At 49.4% G+C, this 21480-nt stretch overlaps 1 protein-coding gene across 4 annotated transcripts in view; it reads right to left on the bottom strand.

The window, feature by feature from the left end:
* Positions 1 to 21480, bottom strand: part of LOC149359252 (neprilysin-1-like) — a 114993-nt gene that overhangs the window by 30916 nt on the left and 62597 nt on the right. For 3 of the 4 annotated variants that reach the window (XM_089571537.1, XM_089571536.1, XM_089571538.1), the window contains exons 2-3: positions 3362 to 3461; positions 3117 to 3245 (exon numbers count right to left, since the gene is read on the bottom strand). In XM_089571537.1, the coding sequence (XP_089427663.1) occupies positions 3117 to 3134 (18 nt within the window). In that variant the 5' untranslated portion in view covers positions 3135 to 3245; positions 3362 to 3461. Of the gene's footprint in view, positions 1 to 3116; positions 3340 to 3361; positions 3462 to 21480 lie in introns of those variants that run through there. The other variant, XM_089571539.1, reaches the window with a different exon arrangement.

Raw genomic sequence — 21480 nt, 5'->3', positions numbered from 1 at the left:
TAAAGCATACAGTTTGTCAGGATATAAAAACATAAACACAGATACGCCAGTTATGTTCCTTTTTTCTTTAAAGTGAGTAAACTAGTTAACAGCATTTCATTGGAGGTTTCAAACCGAAAAGGTTCTATGACAAAAACCACGCGAGATATATTTCGATAATTTTGTTTGTTGGACAGTTTTTCTTTTCTTCCTAGCTTATGTTTTTTTTTTCGCTCGTTCTATCTGAGCTACATTTTATTTTTATTTTCCTTATACGTGTGCGCCTCTGTTACCGATCAGCTGTATACAGGATGCCGCGGGGAGCCGTTTGTACATGATGATGATGATGTCCACATGTGTTGCGATTGTACCTGTTACGTGCTTCGTCCACTTTGCCATTCAGTTATTTCAATCCCTTTCTATCTTTCTCTTTTTTTGCTCCCTCCCTTCTCTCTTTCTCTTGAGAAAGAAGTAATCACGAGAGAACAAATGTTCGCGCTCTCAACGGACACCGGGATTTATCTTCATGGAGCAAAGTCAAAGACGCGGCCCGCATTTACGCGCCATCATTTCAAGCCTGCTGATAACAGCGAATTGCTCTAACGGCCACTGACTGCACTTCACGGTTACACTTGCATTAACGCTGTTCATTTCTGTTTTCTGACACCTAAAACTGTTCGACATTTCCACGATTTTTTTTTTTGTTTTAGGACAGTGAGTCGTGCACCAAGAACGAAAAGCGCAATAATGCATAATGTGAAATGAAGTTGGCAGCTATTGCCATTCGCTTTTGCTCGTAGATAACTGGATGGCGGGCGAGTGGTGTGAACGACATTCTTGATTACAAAACGACAGATATCCCGATGGGGTCATCAGTGGCAACGAATCATACTAGTAGCGCTTGCTCCCTTCAGAGTGTTGGGACTGTAATCTGGGGTTACGAACTTCTAAGCTGCTGCATTGCGCTCAACCTTTCGGATAGGTCAGTTATTATTCGCCAAATCTACAGTTAACTGCACTTTGCCATCTATGCGGTGAGTAAAGTCAACAGGAAAACGGCGCAAAAGACGCGGACAAAAGAGACAAACACGACAGGACCAGCGCCACGTCTTTTCCACGTCTTGTCCACGTCTTTTGCGCCGTTTTCCTGTTGAATCATGAACCAACTAGCCCAAACTAGAGTTCTTCTTGAGTAAAGTCAAGAAAAACAAAATAATCATAGCTTCATAGTGTGCAGCAGTTAAGTGACCTTGCGGGTTACAGACATTGTATACAAAGTCTATTCAGTAAGTATATATATTTCACACTATTGAGATCAGCGCAAGATATAAACTGATATGCTTCTTTTCTACACCTTAGAATAGGGCTCCGCCAGATTTATTCACTCGCGTTAACGAACACGCTCGACAATCCCAAATGTGATGAGCCCCATTCCTCGCTGTTTCAGAATGGACGGAAAGCCGAACCCCGCATGCATTTAGAGTCACCTGACACTATCACAATTTATGAAATTGTATGTACACTGTACCCAGTTGCTATTGTCACGTTGTAGTGACGGCAGTCCAGCGGTCAGGAAGACACCAACCAGTCTTTGAAACGAAGCTCTTTATTTGGGCTGACTTGCGCCCGCAGAAGAACTCACTCGGCGGTGGAGTAAGCAACAAACGTGCTCGTCGGTCGTCGAACTACGAATGCCCGCCGCCCGCGGCATCGCTCAATTTAAAGCCGGCAAGGAAACTTCGAGATAACAGGTCCAGATCATCTAGAGTAATGTGGAAACACGTAGATGCAGCTCGGCATGGCTGTGATCAATCGAGATTAGTCCAGTCGCTTCTCGCGTCACAAACAAAAATGATAACACCCCTTTCCTGCGGCCTTGAGCGCGAACAACGGACACTAAATGATACGTGGCACTATTAACGCACGGTTATTCAGGGTGCACGCTAGCACAACACAACATCCGAATCACCGCTATCAGGCTAGCACTTACGCGTGAATCTTCTTTGTAATAAATAAACACGCGGAACCCTCACTGCAATCTGTCAATGTATGCGACATGCAAAGGGGAAATCCCACGCGTCGAGGTGGCAATAATGCGTACGACCTATAGGGTAACGAAATGGAGTACGTTAGCTTTCTTTGCCCCTAGTCATAAGTTGATAACACAAATTTCTAGTAAACACCGGAGACACTGACAGCGATTCCCAAGACAAAAAACGCGACAAAAATTGCACGCGCGCCGTATAGTGTGCTACAACCGGATGCCCGGGTTAAGGTAAACAGGAGTATAAACGGACCTTTCGAACACCGCGCACGTGATCCGACCGCTCAGAATGACAAAGACGACATTTCCGGAGAGCCAGCCTACAACTGCGGCCAGTATCTCTCGGCGAGGGTCCATGGCGGCCTACGCGGTCGACCGACCATTCACTTCGCGGCAGTGGTCCGCTAAGTGCAGATTGCACGGAACGACGCAAACACATCAAGGTGGTTCGTCCGTACCTCCGTGTACGGTAATTCGGCGTAAAGCAAGCATCGAAACGGCATTTTAATCTCAGGGTCAGGGACTTGGCACAAGTAAGTTAAAGCCGCTCATCTACCTCTACTGGTAACGATCTCGTGAGAAGATGCAAATAATTGCAGGTTCAGCAAACGCGTGAAACAAGGATCGAATCTGACCGCCCAATGCTCCAAGATGAGTTATAGCTGAAAACTGCTGCCATGTTACAGCTTCCGTACTGCCGGGACCTCTGGATTCCAACGACGACACAATCTGTCCCCGCGTAGATATGGTCGTGCATTGAGTACACAAACGGAAGCGTACACATGAGCAACCACGTATACATATCCACAACAAATTATACGGGGACTGTTGGACCATAAGCTAACCAGAACCAAGTACAAGCGTTATTAATAGAGTATCTGCGTTACAACATGCACGCGCAACTAAGCACCTGCGTATAACGCGTGCTGTTATACAAGACAGCCGCATCACGTATAAACATGAACCACGCCCGTTCGTTCGTTTACATGTGCGAAGCCGTAAACATGTGTAGGGTTCTAATAAGGTGTTCAAAATTGGTTACTGCTCAACGTCACGGAGAAACACAAGCGATATGTCAGTGCCCGGAGCTCACCTGTTTGCTTGGCGCCATGGCTGTAGCTCGGGCACAGGCGGCGGTTTGCAGCTTGCCGCGTCAAACGGCTCGAAACGAGCCTCCCTGTGGAGTCGGACACGGAGCGGACTCATCTGGGCGACAGATAACCTGCAGCATCGTAAAAAAAAAACAATAGAACAAAAAAGAAACATAAAGAGAGTACAGAGGCGCTCTAGGCTCGAATGGAACGCTCGTATGCAGCCCCTATTCGGCGTGTCTCTTACCTTCGACGGGGCTTGCAGATTAGATAACACAGCTGACTCTCCACCTCTCGCACGAGCGCCCTCTGTCCTCCACCTGGCCACCGCGGGATCGCTCGTCACACTGAACCCAGGAAAGACAAAAAGAAAGAGATAAGGGGAGAGACTCGTTATCAGGCTCCTCTTCTGTTCTGCTCATTGTTTTAGTAAAAAAAAAAAACGTGACTTGTTATGCAGCACTGAACTTAAACCATATACGGTAATAAGATGAAATAGTTTTGAGGCGTAATTTTCTCTTTCCATTTCAGTTGTCATATTTTCTTCTCTGTTATACACTGTGTACAAAGTCCAGAGCGGTTTACCTAGACGTCATGATATTCGTATCGGCATTTTTTCTTGTACGTTGAAGACAATGATTGCTATTAGAATCCTTATGCAAGGAACCGCCTCCCTCTCCCGGCAAGCGAGAATGTTTGAATGCATGCCATTAAATGTGCGCACCATTGCAGACTTGGTGCGATGCTACATATTTTGTGCCATATTAATTCAAAGTTTGAAGGTTAAATAAAATTCATTGCACTTAGGTGAGAGCATTGTCAGAGTCATAGAGTGCCAGTATGCGGTCATTTATTTCCATATGGTGTCTCAAATATTTCCATTGAAAAGCTGCAGAACTTCGGCAAAACGGTGTCTTTTTCTTGACAGCGTAAATTATCTCATAGTGTGACGTTCCGTGCGTGAGCTACCAGGGCCCATATCTTCGGCGGAATCTTCTCTGTGCTCAACCATCCTACTCCCTTGTCTCCCCTTAAACGGTCCGCGTTCGGCGGCGCCGCGTTGACGGAGCCCCAGCGGCGGCAAGCCACTGAAGGGGTACAATGGTACAAAGGCGCCGGCGGGAGGGAAAGCCAGCCCAATTAGGCTGCCTGGCCGTACAAGGACACAGGAGAGGCTGACAACCCGACAAGAGAAGAAAGCTGCCGGCGGGAGACAAACGACATTCCAACGAGGGAGGTCGGGGGGCCGCAGGCGCCGCCGTGGAAAGGAGGAAGAAAGAAACATTCCAGTCGGGAAGACAGGAGATCGGGCGTGGCCGGCGGAGCAGAGATAGCTGGGGAGTGCGGACGAAAGGCACGCGGAGGACGAGATCGGACACAAAAAGGGTCCTTGAGCGCCGAAGCCGGACGGCGCGCGGTTTCTGCCAGCCACCGACGGGTCGCAACTCCGGAGCCCCTCCATCGCCCCCATGACGGCGTCACCACGTAAGCTCGGACACCCCAGCCTCTGATGTACAATGTATAATTATTCATTACATCATTTTGTTTAAACTGAGCCATACGGTGTCTTCTTGCCTCTCCGTCCCGTGTGGACCTGCGCATTATGTGGGGTCGTCACACTGGTGTCAGAAGTGGGGTCTCAAAAGCAAATGTCCTCTGAATGCTGCGACATTCATGACTTCGAAATTGTAATGAAAGGGGAATCACGGGACTGATTGTGGGACTTTGACCCCCATTTGAGAGGCTTGAGGCACCGGAGGGCTGGAGCGGAAAAAAAATGTCTGTAACTGACGGAGCTCCCACTCCACAGCCATCGCTCGGAGCAAGCATGCTGGCATTAGGAAGCGTCATTCCGACGTTTACGGGGGATAAGACAGGGGTTCCAATCTGCGATTTCTTTTCCATGCTAGAAGAGACTGGGAAAATGGGGGGATGGTCCGATGCTCAAATGCTGGGAATGGCGAGGTGTAAGATGGCAGGAGCTGCTCATGATTTTGCTTGGCGAGACGAAAAAGTAAAATCCACAAATTCGTTTGCGGAATTTAAGAAGCTCGCGTTCGAGCATTTCGACACTGAACCACGTCATGTGCGGGTACAGAGGTTCCGTGACGCCGGACAGATGGTAGGGGAGGACGTGCGAACGTTTGCGTCGCGGCTTCAGCGCCTAGCGCGCGATACTCTGAGTAGGGAGGAGGAAGGAGACCAGCTAAAGAAGAAATACGCGGAGGAACTACTTAAAGAGGAAATGACCGCTTTGTTTGTGGCTGGTCTGCAAGACCCCGTGCGCCGGTTCGTGCTCTCGCGCAAGCCGAGCAATTTCGACCAAGCCGTGGCGGCCGCATTGGATGAGGAACGAAATGAGGCGCTAACGGCGGCCGCAGCGAGAGTTCGCGTCATAGAGAGAGCGGTGCCCAACCCTGAGGTTGCTCTCTTGACAGAGCGGTTAGATCGCTTAGAGCAGCTGCTATCTCAGCAGGTGGAACGCCAGGTTGAAGCGGGCGCTCAACGGCGCCCATTCGCTGGAAACCGGAGACCGCCACAAAGCTACAGGCGCGGTATGCGAGATTTCGAAGAAATCGCGTGCTTCTCGTGCCAGGGTCGCGGACACATCGCAAGGTTCTGCCCAAACGTGCGCCGTGGGGAGCCACAAAGAGAAGCAGGCGAGACACGCCCTAAGCAAGCCTACAGCGAGGCTCCAGATACAGGGACAAAAAACTAGGTTGTCCTCCCCATCCTGATGAGTGTGGGGAGGGAGCAGTGGGTAATGAGGTGGTGGTGGTTTGTGTGGCCGACGAGGCATGCCCTGTTGTGCGTTGCAAGTTAAACGGTTGTTGCATGGAATTGTTGATAGACACGGGGTCAAAGGTGACCTTGCTTAAGGAAAGCAGCTTTAACACGCTTCGAAGGAAAGGGGATCGCGAGGTGTTGGAAGCGTCTGGTGGTATGGCAACCAAATTTGTAGGCATAACGGGGGATCCTCTTGGCATAAGTGGGCTCTACAGGTTACACTTCACTCTCGGCGGAATTGCATTGGAGCACCCCTGCTACGTATGCCCGGACACGGTGTCTCTGCCAAACGGAGTGTCAGGTATATTAGGGCAGGATTTTTTTAGAAAAGGGAAGGTAGTAGTCTCATTCTCTGAAGAAGAAGTTAATGCGGGGGGCTCAAAAGTTCCGTTTTGAACAGGAGCAGGGCTGAGATTCGCAGTACCGATATCGACACACGTCCAACAGTGGGATCATTAGAGAAGGTATATTCGCGGGTTGCCGTGAAGCTGGTCGATGAGGTGGTCGTCCTTCCGTGGTCGGAGCACATTTTGTACGCTTATGTGCCTGCAGATGTAGAGAGCGGCGCCGTGGGAGTGCTTGAACCGGTCGACTCTCTTAGTAATGGCCTGAAGGCAGCCGCGTGCCTCGCGACTGTTAATGACGCCCACAGAGTGCCTCTACGGGTGGTTAACTGTAGCCAGCAGCCACTGAGCCTTCCCAGGAACAAAACATTGGCTTTCTTCACATCTGCGATAGAGAAACATGAGCCCACCGATACGGTACTCGCAACTGTAGAGCATGCTAGTCCTTCGGCTCCTCCAAATGCGTTGTTCGATCTTTCCCACGTAAAATCCAGGGAGAAGGAGGCTCTTGCTGGTTTGCTGAACGACTACTCAGAGGTATTCGCCGCGTCCAACCTGGATTCGGGCTGCTGTGGCGTTATAAAGCACAGGATAGAAACCGGCACTTCATCGCCCGTTTACCAACGTGCGTACAGGATTCCTTACTCCCAACGTGAGGAGATGGAGCGGCAGATGCAGGACCTTATTGATCGCGGCATTGTCGAACACTCAAAGTCACCATGGGGAGCACCGGCACTATTGGTGGAAAAGCCAGATGGCTCGTATCGATTGGTGGTGGACTACCGCAAACTAAATGCCGTAACTCGCATCGATCCATGCCCCATTCCCGATATACAGGAGACGCTTTCTCAGCTGGGCTCTGCCAGGTACTTCACGGTAGTGGACATGGCGGCGGGATTCTGGCAGATAGCAATGGATCCGGCAGATGCTGAGAAAACGGCATTCAACACGCCCTCAGGGCACTATGAATGGAAAAGAATGCCGATGGGTCTGGTCAACAGCCCTGCTGTCTGGCAGAGAACCGCTGATGTTATCCTGGCGGGTCTTCTGGGGAAGTTGTGCTTCGTGTATATGGATGACATAATCATATACAGTGACAGTTTTGAGAAACACTTGCGCGATATTGAGCAGGTTTTGGTGCGACTAAGAGGAGCTGGTCTCAAGCTGAAGCCTTCTAAGTGCCAATTCCTCAAAAACGAGGTGAAATACCTCGGGCACGTTGTTTCAGCTGACGGCGTGCGACCGGACCCTGAGAAACTAAGGTGTGTCTCGGATTTTCCATCCCCGACTAGTGTCCGCCAGGTCCGGCAGTTTCTCGGTCTGATCGGTTACTACCGAAGGCACATAGAGGAGTTCGCCAAGCTCGCTAAGCCGCTCACTGCCTTAACAGCCAAAAATGTCGCCTTTCGCTGGTGCAAAAACGAGGAGGATGCTTTTGGGGCCCTGAAGAGGAAGCTAATGAGTGCACCGCTGTTGCGCCACCCGGATTTTAATTTGCCCTTCGTTTTGGCCACAGATGCGTCAAAGTTCGCAGTTGGTGCTGTGTTATCTCAGGTTATCGAGGGCAAAGAACATCCCGTGGCTTTTGCTAGCCGACAGCTGAGCCCCACAGAGCAGAAGTACGGAGCTACAGAAAGGGAGTGCCTCGCCGTTGTCTGGGCAGTAAAGCACTTCAGATGCTACCTTTACGGCCGCCAATTCAAGCTAGTCACAGACTGCCATCCTCTGAAATGGGTGATGAGTGTCAGGGACCCTAGCTCGCGACTCGCTAGATGGAATCTACAGCTGCAGGAATACTGCTTTGAGGTGGAGCACAAGTCAGGAAAGACACATCTGAATGCTGATGCGCTCAGCCGTACAGCTGCCGTGTCAGCTATAGATGAGTTTGTCCCCGTAGTCGACCCCGCCGAATTACGCACAGAGCAGTGCAAAGTTCCTGACCTGAAGCGAATAATCGAAAGCTTAGAGGGCGCACCATCTCACCCCGAACAGCTAGGTTATTTCATTGGCAAAGACGGCACCCTGTGTCGGCGCACGAGGCCAACCAGGAAAGGGAGACCAGAGAAAACCGCTTGGGAGAGAGTGGTCATACCTCGGTCGTGGACAGAAAGGGTTCTTCGCGCGTTCCACGATGCGCCGTGCGCCGGTCATTTTGGCGTAGCGAAGACACGCAGGCGCGTCGAGCGTTTGTACTTTTGGAGTGGCATGCGACAGGATGTTAGAGGCTACTGTGCGAAGTGTCATTCCTGTCTCGAAAGAAAAACACCCAAGGGACGCAGGCCAGCACCAATTCAGCCGTTCCCTGAGGTTTCGGCTCCTTTCGAGCGGACAGGTATGGATATAATGGGCCCATTGCCCACGACCACTTCTGGAAACAGGTACATTTTAGTATTTGTCGATCATCTTTCAAAATACGCGGAAGCGGTAGCACTCCCAGATCAGAAAGCAGACACGGTTGCAAGAGCATTTGTCGAACAGATCGTGCTCCGACATGGATCTCCGAGGCAACTCTTGACAGATCGGGGAACGAACTTCGTGTCGCAGCTAATGAGGAGAGTTTGCGAGCTGCTTAAGATCACTAAGAAGCAGACAACACCGTACCATCCGGCTTGCAACGGCGCGGTGGAGCGACTGAACCAAACCGTGGCCGGGTTCCTGTCGCATTTTGTTTCGCGCGACCAGCGGGACTGGGACTTGTGGCTCCCGTATGCAATGTTTGCCTACAATTCCGCAGCACACGAGAGCACGGGCGAATCGCCATTCTTTCTTCTCTACGGCCGAGACCCGGACCAGCCTAGTGAAGTGCCAGAGGGCCCCCGTCGTGTCCCATACGCTTCACTGGACGACTATAAGGTTGAGCTAGAATCGCGCTTGCAAGTGGCGAGGGACATCGCAAAGGAGGCCTTAAAGAAAGCGGCGAAGCGCAGGAAGGAGGTGCACGATCACGGTGCTAGAGACGCGCCGTTTGATGTGGGGGACAGCGTGTACATCGAAAACTGCCAAAGACAGATTGGGTTGGCTCGTAAGTTCCAGACGAGGTGGAGAGGACCGTGCGAGGTTGTCGAGAAGCTTTCTCCGGTAAACTTCAGGGTCCGAGACGTGAACCGTCGCTTGATAAGGATACACGCAAATCGCCTCAAGTCGGCACCGGTTCAGTATTCACGAAATGAGGAGGGGGAAAGCGCAGATTTTTATGGGGACCGAAGTGAAGCGGAGCGCGCAGATTGTTCGCAAGAAACGCCCTCTCCTGCATTTGTTCGGCAAGCGCCAGAGGTTACGGCAGGAATGCCACCGGATTTACTTCATGCATTGCTGGAGGAAGGAGCGCGCGAGGTTGCCGCGCAGATAACGCCAAGAGAGGCTCCTGCCACGAGCCCTCGCGAGTCTCAAAGCAGACAAGGGGTCACAGAATTACTTGGTACGACTCATGAACGCCGATATCCGCTTCGAAATCGGAAAGCTAAGTCGGACTAATGGCGTAAACAGAGCGGAGTTGGGGACTGGTTAAGACTGTGTAATGCTGCAGCTCATAACATTGCTATGTGATTATGTGTTAAAATATCGGAGTTGCTAGTTAAGCCTTTCTGTCATTAAGTAACACTTTTACACAGGATGCAGAACATGCCCGACTTCCTTTCGTTATATATATATATTTTTGTCTGTGCCGTGATTGTGCTGGAAGTGGGAGCTCCTTTGTAACTGTGGTAAATTTATTTCGTCCAGTTTGGACTAGCAAGGAGAGGCTTGGGTGCTGAGTTTCATGTTTGTGTGTGAAAGAAGATCAGTGCTGCCCCTGGAGACGCCAGTTATGACAGCTGCGGCATATGTTGCAGTGCAGTGGTGTTGTGTGCAGCGAAAAGTGTTTTGTCGGACGGAATGTGCGAGGCGATTCAGAAAAAGAAGGGGAGCTGCCTGGACTCAAATGTTCGGAGAACATTCTTCTGGAGGGTGAGCGAGTGTGACGTTCCGTGCGTGAGCTACCAGGGCCCATATATTCGGCGGAATCTTCTCTGTGCTCAACCGTCCTACTCCCTTGTCTCCCCTTAAACGGTCCGCGTTCGGCGGCGCCGCGTTGACGGAGCCCCAGCGGCGGCAAGCCACTGAAGGGGTACAATGGTACAAAGGCGCCGGCGGGAGGGAAAGCCAGCCCAATTAGGCTGCCTGGCCGTACAAGGACACAGGAGAGGCTGACAACCCGACAATAGAAGAAAGCTGCCGGCGGGAGACAAACGACATTCCAACGAGGGAGGTCGGAGGGCCGCAGGCGCCGCCGTGGAAAGGAGGAAGAAAGAAACATTCCAGTCGGGAAGACAGGAGATCGGGCGTGGCCGGCGGAGCAGAGATAGCTGGGGAGTGCGGACGAAAGGCACGCGGAGGACGAGATCGGACACAAAAAGGGTCCTTGAGCGCCGAAGCCGGACGGCGCGCGGTTTCTGCCAGCCACCGACGGATCGCAACTCCGGAGCCCCTCCATCGCCCCCATGACGGCGTCACCACGTAAGCTCGGACAACCCAGCCTCTGATGTACAATGTATAATTATTGATTACATCATTTTGTTTAAACTGAGCCATACGGTGTCTTCTTGCCTCTCCGTCCCGTGTGGACCTGCGCATTATGTGGGGTCGTCACAATAGCGTGTAATCATAAGACTCCACGCTTTCCATCTTGCTATCGATAAACAGTAGTCTCAGTGAACCGGGCTTTAATAAAACATACTCCCAGAATGAACGAAACAGCTCGAGGGAGATAAACCCCCTAGGGCCTAGCGTTAATAAGGCTATCAAGACGGCAGCCCGCATGGCCTAGACCAGTAGAGCAATATAGCAGTGTGTCTCACTGGCGATGTAAGGCTCACCAACCAAGGGACACACCGATATGCATCAACTAGTTATGCTAGAAGATAAGTAATGAAGTGCAATGTCCTACAAATGGGCTAACAAAGTTCACTGCATGGAGAATGCCTAACGATGTGATACAAGTGGGTTTTAGAGTTTAAGTACACCATTTTTAAGGCGAAAGCCTTTAATGTCTCATCGTTGTAAGCAGCAGTTGTCGACAGAGAATGTCACGCTTTTCAGTTGGTCGAAGCGGTCGTGACGTCACAGTGCGCCAATTTCAAACGGGGCCAATTGTACTTTGGCTAGTAACCATGCAACCAATTGAAGGGACCATATAGTGGTGCTCCAAGTAAGTGGGACTGAGCTTAGTTATTTGCTTAATTACCCAATTAACCTAATTAACTTCTCTAGTCAGGCCATATAAATAAATAAAACCTAGTAAGAAATTGGTCGAGCACGGGAATCGAACCCCGGTCTTCGGAGTGCGAGACGAGCATGCTATCCACTCCGCCATGTCAGCTCGATGGTTTGGAATGAACAAAGGCACGTCTAGTGAATACGGTGTCTTCGCTCACTGCCATCCTCCTCCCTTCCCTTCCGGCGAGGTTTAGGTGTCCACCGAGATATGAGAGAGAAATACATTTCCTTTCCTCAAAAACCAATTTACCGACGAGCGAGGCGTAGAACCGAATGGGCGATGGCGTTCTATGGACTCCCTGGCAGCGTTGCAAGACGCTCTCGCGTTCCACTCTTAGAGGCGAAGCTTAACATCTTAACCACACATCAGTGACCACACTTTAGATCAAAAAAGTGCCCCCCCCCCCCCTGAATTTTGTGAGACAGTTACTGCGTAATTTCCTTTCCTCAAATACAATTTTCATTTTCTTCATTACGACTCCTCTTTATCTATCTTCTTTCACTCCCAATTCCTCCCTTCCTCTACGGTGCGGTTCAGGTGTCCACCGAGATGACAGAGATTTACTGCGCCATTTCCTTTCCTCAAAAACCGTTGCGTTGAAACGGCAAGGCATCGCGCCGAACGGGTGGTGGCGTTCCGTGGACTCCCTGGCAGCGCTACAACACGCTGTCGCGTTCCACTCCTAAAGGTGAAGATTAAGCTTAAGCTTAATTAGCAGTTAATTAGTATTCAGGCATTAATAAGTAATTAACCATTAATTAGTGATTTGTCATCACTTAGTAATTAGTACTCAATTACATGTGACGCCACCAGTGCCACAGAAGCACTGAAAGTGGTGCGGAAAACGCTTTCGCCTCTACGCACTTTAGACAGTCAAAGTGCACCCTGAATTTTTTCTATTTTTCTAATCTATTTTTTTTAATTCATTTACTTTCTCACTTTCTGCATCTCTCCCCTTCCGTCTTTCCTTCCCCCATTCCCTTCCATACGTAGAGGAGCGTGCCAGCGATTTTCAAACAACGGCCAAATTTCCTGCTTTTCATTAAAGGGTTTCTCTCTCTCTCTCTCTCGACCTCTATATATACACTTATATGATTTCCTTCGCCTGGACCTATTCCTGCTACTCGTCCCTTCGATGCGCCTCACCCCCACCTTCCACATAAGTACACCTCCTGTGTCTAGATCAATCTAGATGAGCAACGTAAGTTTTGCGTTAGACGTGCCTTGATTGATTTATTGACTGAATGACTGACTGACCGACCGACCGACCGACCGACCGACTGATTGATTGATTGATTGATTGATTGATTGATTGAAACATCTTTATTTATTAAATATTCGTAGAACATGTGGGTGGGCCGCGTAGTCCGGTAATCCACTGGTTATTGCTGCTGCGCTTGGAAACCCTTTTAAATATAGGCGCGGCATGCATTCGACGGTTTTAGGGCACTGCTTGATGAGAACACTTCTCATGCGTCTTGAAAAACGGAGTAATCAGTAGTCGAAATTTACCCGTCGCCCGTCCCCTCGCACCTTTCCTCTAGCACGCTCGTGGTTCCTAGCACGCTCGAAGCTAGGCGCTACTAGCTAGGCGCTAGAAAGAAAGAAAGAAAGAAAGAAAGAAAGAAAGAAAGAAAGAAAGAAAGAAAGAAAGAAAGAAGGAAAGAAAGAAAGAAAGAAAGAAAGAAAGAAAGAAAGAAAGAAGGAAAGAAAGAAAGAAAGAAAGAAAGAAAGAAAGAAAGAAAGAAAGAAAGAAAGAAAGAAAGAAAGAAAGAAAGAAAGAAAGAAAGAAAGAAAGAAAGAAAGAAAGAAAGAAAGAAAGAAAGAAAGAAAGAAAGAAAGAAGTACAGCAAACAATAACATGCATTGCGATTTCCGAATAGAGCAGAGACTGCGCCTCTACCGGCATTTTTAGCATGACTAGATTTGCAATGGTCATTTTTATATTGCATATGCTCTGTCTGGCCGCCCAGCGCCAGGACTTATAATTTAACACAATAACAACAACTGAGAGAATTTTGCGATAGATTAGATCATTCACATAACCACCACAAGTCGCGTCATATCGGCTGCTGAAAACCACCCCAGAGCAGTGACCTCGTCTGTTCTGAGACCTTGTCTTCTCGACGTAAGCATCTGAGTACAGACCCAGCCATTTCGATGGGTAATACCGAGAGATCATTAATATGGGTATAAATTCCGCCGTGGTGGTTTAGCGGCTGCTCTTGAGAAAATCCCAGGCGCGGCGGGTGCATTTCAATGGGGGCTTACCAAGAAAACTAGCATGTGGTGTGCGACTTCAGTGCACGTTAAAGAACCCATAGGTGGTCTAAATGAATCGAGAGCTGTCGACGTCCCTCTCAGCCCATATGTGTCGCTTCAAGACGTGTCAAGCCCCACTATTCGCCGTATAGGTTTAATAAGGGAATCAATAACCTCATGAACGTTAGCGCGGAGGCGCTAACGTTCATATATTTACTGTACCTTCATTGCACGCTCCAACAAAAACGCATATTCAATGGTTCCATTGAGAGCACCTTTTAGCAGGCGCGCTTTTCATCCCAGCCCGCTTTCATCATAACTGCCACTGTCCGTTTTAGTACACGACACTATATATGTATACTCGCAAGCGTGCTTACACACAAAAAAAGAAACTATCTCCTACTTCCTCCTACGGAAGTTCTCGGAAACGTCCGAAACCATGGCAGATATCAGCACGAGTGCGCACAGAAGCTACAGAACGCTTCCCGCTTAAGTGTGTCTCCAAATCTATAAGCGGAGTACTGATAAAAAGCAAAAAAACCCAAGGAACCCTCGGCCGACGTGTGCGTGTGTGCGCGAGGAATGTGCCCGTGTTTGCACGCGATACGGAGTTTGTTGGCGTGACGCAGGCAGGTCGGTACTACACACCGCGTCCGAGCCCCGCTTGGCCTTACCCCCCCCCCCCCCTCCCTCCCCCCCGGCGATACGGTGGTGCTTACCCGCAAGATCCTGGCGGGGTTCCCCTCACTACACCGACAACGACTGCTCAAGATAAGATGACCGCGGAGAACGGTAAGTTCTTGGACGGGCGACGTCATCCAATCTTCTTCTTACCCTCCGCGATGCCGAGATCGGCCTGACAGAGCGAAGACTCATGCAAGTAATCTCAGCTTTTGAGGCGAACCGAGTGATACAACGCTGCATCTTGAGGGTGAGCATTTGGTTTTCGCTTTTATTTAGCTTCTCTAGATTTGTAGATCGGTATTCATATTTTGAATGGCGGGGAGACTGGGTGTCTGTAGGTCTTGCACAAGAGTGATTTGTACAGAGGGGTCAATGAACGAGAGAAACCAGCCATATACAGTGTGTTTCACCTAAGACAGTGCAAAATTTTAAAAAAAGCTTGTTGAGTTAAAAGAGATCGCTTTTTTCGGCATAACATTGTTAGCTGTGAAGTACATCAGAATACTGTTAAGGCATGCTAACTAGCAGGCTGGTTAACAAATACTGAAGAGTTAACTTTTAACTGTTACTGTTAGGCTCCTTATTCCCTGAGAGGCGTGTAGCCCATCGTAAGTAATATCCATATCAGTTTTAGACTTCCGGAAACGCAATTACCCTCGGCGCTGTGGCCCAACGAATTTTGGCTATTTCGACGAGTTACGTGCACTGGAGAGGTTGCTTTGCCTGCAAGCTTCTCGAAAGCGCATGCATTTTGGTATGATGTAGGCAAAATTTGTCGAGGCACAGCGCCGAGGGCAACCGCGTTTAATTAACAAACTGATATGGATATTACTTACGGTGGGCTACATGCCTCTCAATAATTAAGGAGCCTAACAGTAGTAATTAAAAAGTTATAACCATTGAATATTAGTTTACCAGCCTACTAGTTAGCACGTCTTAGCTGTATTCCGATGTACTACACCACTGACAATGCTATGCCGAAAAAAGCGCTCTACTTACTAAAAAAAAAAGCCTATTTTTTTATTATGTTAAGTCTTGATTGATTAACGAAGGTGCCTATAAGGGCGATCTGGTGTCATTGGGCAAAGAGTTGTGTGTACAACAGCAAAGCGAAATGCATTAGGTGTAAGAAAAGCCGCTACAGAAACCCTCCAGAGTCAGCTTCTATAGCTTATTTTTTTTTATGCAAAGGAGCAGAAAGGCAGGTAAAACGAATTTAATTGTGTTAGTGGAAAACAGCCTGCTGCTGAAAAAGAGGTAAGAGATGTGAGGTGAATGCAGCTTGCAAAAATAAAACTAGAGAAAGCAAAGGAGGAGTGAAAACAGCCAGAGGAAATAGTTTAGGAAGCTATAAATGCGGAGAGGCGCGATGACCGGAGCACGAATGCTAATTCGAGGAACGCTGAAAACGTAATCTCAGCGTTCGAGAAAGATATGCGACGCACACTCTGCTCCGCGGGTACCCACAGAAGGTGAGAACATGGTTAAATTTCTCGGTGCTACTGAAGGGACAGGGACCCGTGAGAGAGCGTAGAGGGACAAGACGAGATGTTCTGCAGTTTTTTTTTTTTAATTGGCGTTTTGAGTTAGAACAGCGGTTTTTGCTGCATAGCACTGTCAAGTGTGCAGCTAATCAGCTAAGACGCGCTAACAGCAGTACGTTGGCTAACTAATATTGAGTACTTAACTTTTTCAGGAATTCATACTGCTAGCCTCCTTATTTATTGAGTGGCGTGCAGCCCACCGTAAGTATAATATCCATATCAATTTCTAGCGCAAATCCGCATGGTTACAGCGCATTCATACATCGATACATCGAATACATCGATGTATTCATACATTGAATACATCGAATACATCGATGATTCCTCTATTTGTTAAATCCCCAGCGCTGCATCTTCACTGTGCAAAATTCTTGGCAAAGTCTCAACCACTAGTTCAGCTTGCGCCGTGGTCGTTCCCGCGAGACAGGCCACTATTAAGCAACTAATTTCGCATCCGACAGCCTCCACCTGGTCAGAATTGGCCGCTCTTCATGCAGCTGTGCAGTGCATCGGTACACAAACAACCAGAAAATGGGCTGCGTTCTGCGATTCAAAAGCTGCCCTACAATGCCTCCATTCTGGTTTACGCCATGGTGACAATGAGCAACTCGTAGCGAAGATGCGACATCTACAACCTGTGGAAAACCGCTTAACCCTCGCCCGGCGCCTCCCTTCTCTCTCTCGGGGTCCGCCGCTGGCCTTCCCTCCTCCTACCTCAATCTACCCCGGAGCAGGGTTGCCAGTTCCGCTTAAAATAAGCGAATTTGGGCTTCTTTTTTCACCGAGTCGCCTGTAAATTTTTACAGCCGCTTGTCGCGTTTTTTGCGGCTTACTTGCACTTTTCCTGCAAATATTGTTATTTTAATGCCCATCACGCGCGTTTGTCGTTAAATATACGCGATAGTAGCAGGAGTCACAAAGTACGAAACACGCCCTCTCCATTCATCAATAATTTGACGCCTTGCCAGCACTCGTGGTTGTCTATGTCGTAGTGTGTTGCCGGTGTTCTTTGTGCAAATTGGCTTCGAAGTGCCCGAAATATGGCAAACGAGTTTTTAGGTGTTTGCTGCCGGGACTTTCAACCGACATTAAAAATGTTGCAGCTATTCAACTCTAAAAACATGTATGGTTCCGATGTGGATGCGGAGGATTTTCCTGATGGGTCGAACACTACCGACGATGACTGTGTGTAGTTGAGCCGTGAAATTAAACATACGTTGGAAGGAGTCAACAAGAAACTTCATTCATGTATACTGGCAAACGCGCAATGAACAGGGTGCAGGCTACCGTGGGGACAATGTTAAAAAGTACATGAATGTTTTCGATCATTCTCGTGGATATCGTCGCTGTTAAAATAAAGTAATTTGATCACCTTCCCTTTGTATTTCTGCGATTTTTGGATACTATAATTAAACGATTTTCAAGAATGAGAAAGTTTGTTATCGTCCGCTTCTTTTGGGCTTCTTAGCAAAAGCCGCGCCGCTTTTTTTGGGCTTGTTTTGGGGTGGTTATTTGCTTATTTGCTCGACGGCATCTGGCAACTCTGCCCCGGAGCGACAACGATGGAGGAGAGGGGGAGGAGAGACCCCCTCATCTCGTCTGCGGGCGCTCCTCCTCTCCCGCTCCCCTCGGTTCCGGCGGCCGCGCGGGCCGCGCGCACGGCAGGCGGGACAGAGAGAGACGGAGCGAGAGTTGACAGCGAGCCTTGAGAGAGAGCGGACGCGACACCAGCGGCGGCCCAGGTGACCTGAACTGCTCTGTGCCTGTCTCCTGTGCCTGTGTCCTGTGCCTGTTGCCTGCCGCTGCTGCCTGATCGCGACCGAGGAAAGACATTGGGAGATCCCAATTAAAGGTTTGGCCTGCAGGCTTATTCCTCGGAGGTGTTGTTCTTCGCGGCCACAGGTGTGGTCGAGCTAGCGGAGTGGCGTTGGCTCTGAGTGCAGGGTCCGAACCGTGCCAGTAACCCCACAAACCCCAGGCACCGGAAGAGGGTCATGACATCATCTTCCAGTGGCTACCAGGACACTGTGGCATTGTCGGAAGCCATGCTGTTGATGCTGCAACTCGATCGGCCCGTGGCTGTGACATCATTGTCCAGATACCACTGAGAAGAACTGACGCAGCAAGACATCAGCGAGTGCTTGGCCGAAATGCGACTCCAGCGTCATTCTCTGCCCCTGAAAACTCAGCATGCTGTTTGCACCGCCTCGGCCAATCACTTCTACTCAATCCACCGTCCGGCCTCTCCCGCTGCGATGCTACGTTCATGTGTCGCCTGTGGCTGGGTGTGGCGTTACCGCATGTTCAAGAGCTGGCACGGCAACCTCCCTGTCAATACATGAACGGCTGTCGTGGCTACTTATGATCGCCTCTGTGAATAAAAGGAGAGCTCTAATAAGGTAGCAAGTGTTCCCATATCCGCCCACGAGTATGCGTTGTGCGTAGATTACCTCCTGACAAGACGTAATCGACAACCTTAGCATCAGCGGCTTTTCACAAAAAAAAAATCACTTGTGTAGTGCATATGCACGGCAAATGCCGTAACAATAGGACTAGTCAGGGGTCACGAGATGTCTTCAATGAGAACACGCTGTAATTACTCGGCTCTCTGCTTCGAGCGAAGTTCCGTCGTGACCGACCACTGTGCAAGCACCGATTATGGAATCGACAGCAGCACATCCCGCGGCTAGCTTTCGCAGTTGCACCTGTTTTTCGACGACCAGCCACTAACAACGCACCTGACCATAGTGAAGGGTGTCCGTTTACGACGCGGCTATCGAACACGGCAGCTACTGGCCGAATCTTGTGGCCAAGAGAAAGAAGGCTTACAGACCATGAGCATAGCAACAGTTCGTCCGCTAAGTGCGCGGCGAACATAGCGAGGGAAGAGGCTAGACGGAAGATAGAAACGCGGATGAGAGCTGACACTCTGCTGAACATTTGTTTCGAAGTGTATAGCGAAGCGTGCAGAACAGGGAAGGCGATGAAAGGAGACCGGGCAGGAGACCGGGCAGAAGCTGCACAGAGAAGGGAAGGACACAGGACTTTGTTGACTTAGTACCCCTCCAACTTCTCCCCATCGCCCCACCACACCCCAAGCCTGAACAAAGAACAGCTCACTCCCCTACGGTCATTATCCGCAGTTTAAATGTTCAGTCGCGAACAAGCACGTGACCGTCAGTCTATGTCGTCACGAACTGCGAGCGCGCCAGTGTTTCCTGACTTCCATACGGTTCAGGACAACATTTAAAAATTCAATTACAAATTACTTGCTGCACCAACTGAGCTCTCATTTTGTCCATTTGTGCCCCAGATGGATACCAAACAACATGCAATAATGAGCTTGAGTCTGAAAAATGGTGTCTTGACACCTTTAAGCTGCGCCTTAAGGATATGACACAATAGCGTTAATGAGTTAGCGCCCATATATGTGGAAGTAGCTTGGCAGTCCTCATACCACTGCTGGCGCAGTGGTGCAGAGGCTAAGGAATGCGCCACTGCCCTGCGATGGCATGTGCTGCCACCGGTGGGTCTTGTGCGACCCAAGTTGCTTTTCCCGAGCAACCTCTCGCAATCAACCATTAAATCAACTGCCACCTGCCAGTGTGGTTAGTTTTCTAACAATCCGGTGGAAAGGTTGTGATGACGTCACAAGGTAACGTGACCTAGGTTACCCGCGTAGGTTGCTTTTCCGGTGAAGGCTGTCTGGGCCACTCTATACGCCGCCCTATTCGTCGCTCACAACGCCGACGCCGGATTTTCTGCGTAATGGGGCCTTTAACGCTGCCGCGTTAAAAATCATTTTGGGTAAAGGAAAGGGCACAGTAACTAAGTTCTCACTTCTCTGTGGACAGCTCAACCATATCCTGAGGGAAGGGAGGGAGAGGGGAGTGAAAGGAGAAAGAGATGGAGGGCTTCGGATAATTTCGACCATCTGGGGATCTTTAACGTGCACTGACATGTCACAGCACACGGATGCATTTTGCGTTTCGCCTCCCTCGAAACGCGGCAGCCGCAGCCGGGTTCGCCTTCAAAGAAGACAGAAGCGGAAGAGGATTGAGGAGAGCGAAGAACAGGTGAACAAAAAAACGTAAAGAAAACTACTCAGGAAGACCTGAAAGGTGAAGGAAAAGTGCCTTTTTACGGGTTTTAAGAGCCATGTGGCAACTTTAGCGTTAAAAAAAAAGGAACCGTGCAGCCCGCAAAAAGGAAGCGGTAGAGCACTGGTTTGCAATAAGGGCCTGCCCATGTTGTTCCAAGAAAAGGTGGCAAATCCACTCGCGAAAGTCGGGAACGGATGAACCCCCCGGCGGCTTTTGTCACGCCTGGGCACCTTTGAAAGGAGTCAGACCTCACCGGCGGCCTGTAAACCGGTATGCGTTGACTTGTCCTACAGAAGAATGGCCTGAGGGGCGAGTTGGTGCATGATGAAATGAACGGCGGCGCAACAAGAAGAACACAACAAGAGAGGGGACACCACATGCGCACTTGTCCTACGTTGCGCCTTTTGCAGACCTCGAAAATGTTTACTCTGGAGTTAACTGCCGTTTTGTTTTTCGAGCGTGTGTGGACTAGAGGTGGACTCAAAAGAACCATCGCAATACTTAAAAGTTGCCTTGTTGTTACTGCCTATTGATTTGCAGGGTGGCCTATTTTCTGAACAAGGAACTCACAAAGCTAAAAAAATGACACTGAACATTTTTTTGGTGCCGCTTTTCACCGTGTCGAGTCTCTCGTTCAAAACTCAGCGCTCCCCTGCAGTTCAGAAGGCGTTAGGAAGGCAAAGCTTAATGCAGCAGCATTTGTAATTCGGAATTCCATGAGTATTCGTGCTCATCGCTTGCAACAAAAGCAGTATGGCAAGAATGCTTTCATTCTTGTTGTTGCCTAAAGCTGCACACAAGCGAAAAACCCCACCAGATATTATAACGATGAAGATTAAGTATTGATGGCGTAAAAGTGTCTTTGTCCAAAGAGCGGCGTGGTATAAGGTATTTTTATTTGCATAAGGTGCTGCCAGAGACCCATTTTCTAAGCAGTTCACCCCAGAGAAGCCGAGCAACCCTCCAGGAAGATCTTGTACCCATTAGAAATCTGTGGTTATCCGATGGCACTGGGGATCGAACCCAGCCCCTCCCGAATGCGAGGCGGATGGTCAGACCACCAGCCCACCACTGCGGTTAACAGATCTTGTAAGATTTGGTCGTCATAATGTATTTGGTTTATCGCTAGAACGTAACTTGTGTTTCATTATTATTATTATTACTACTACAACTACTGCAGTGTACCTGTAGTTCCCCAGAATCACTAAGCTCGCGTTCTGTGCTGGTGGAACCACACCGTTCTACGAATGCATACCGTCCGCCGCTTGCCATAAATCAAGGAGTGTAGGCGACGTGCTGTCGAGCTAGGAGTATTGATCGTTTAGTAATGGCAAAATACTAAAAAATTCAAAAGCCTCTCCACGAGTTGGCCGTTCAAAAGAAAA

This window comes from Amblyomma mixtum, chromosome 2 (assembly GCF_055824585.1).
Source record: "Amblyomma mixtum isolate Tamu chromosome 2, ASM5582458v1, whole genome shotgun sequence".
Classification (NCBI taxonomy): domain Eukaryota; kingdom Metazoa; phylum Arthropoda; class Arachnida; order Ixodida; family Ixodidae; genus Amblyomma; species Amblyomma mixtum.
The sequence above is the reverse complement of the archived record's forward strand: the minus strand, read 5'-3'. Positions and strand labels throughout refer to the sequence as shown.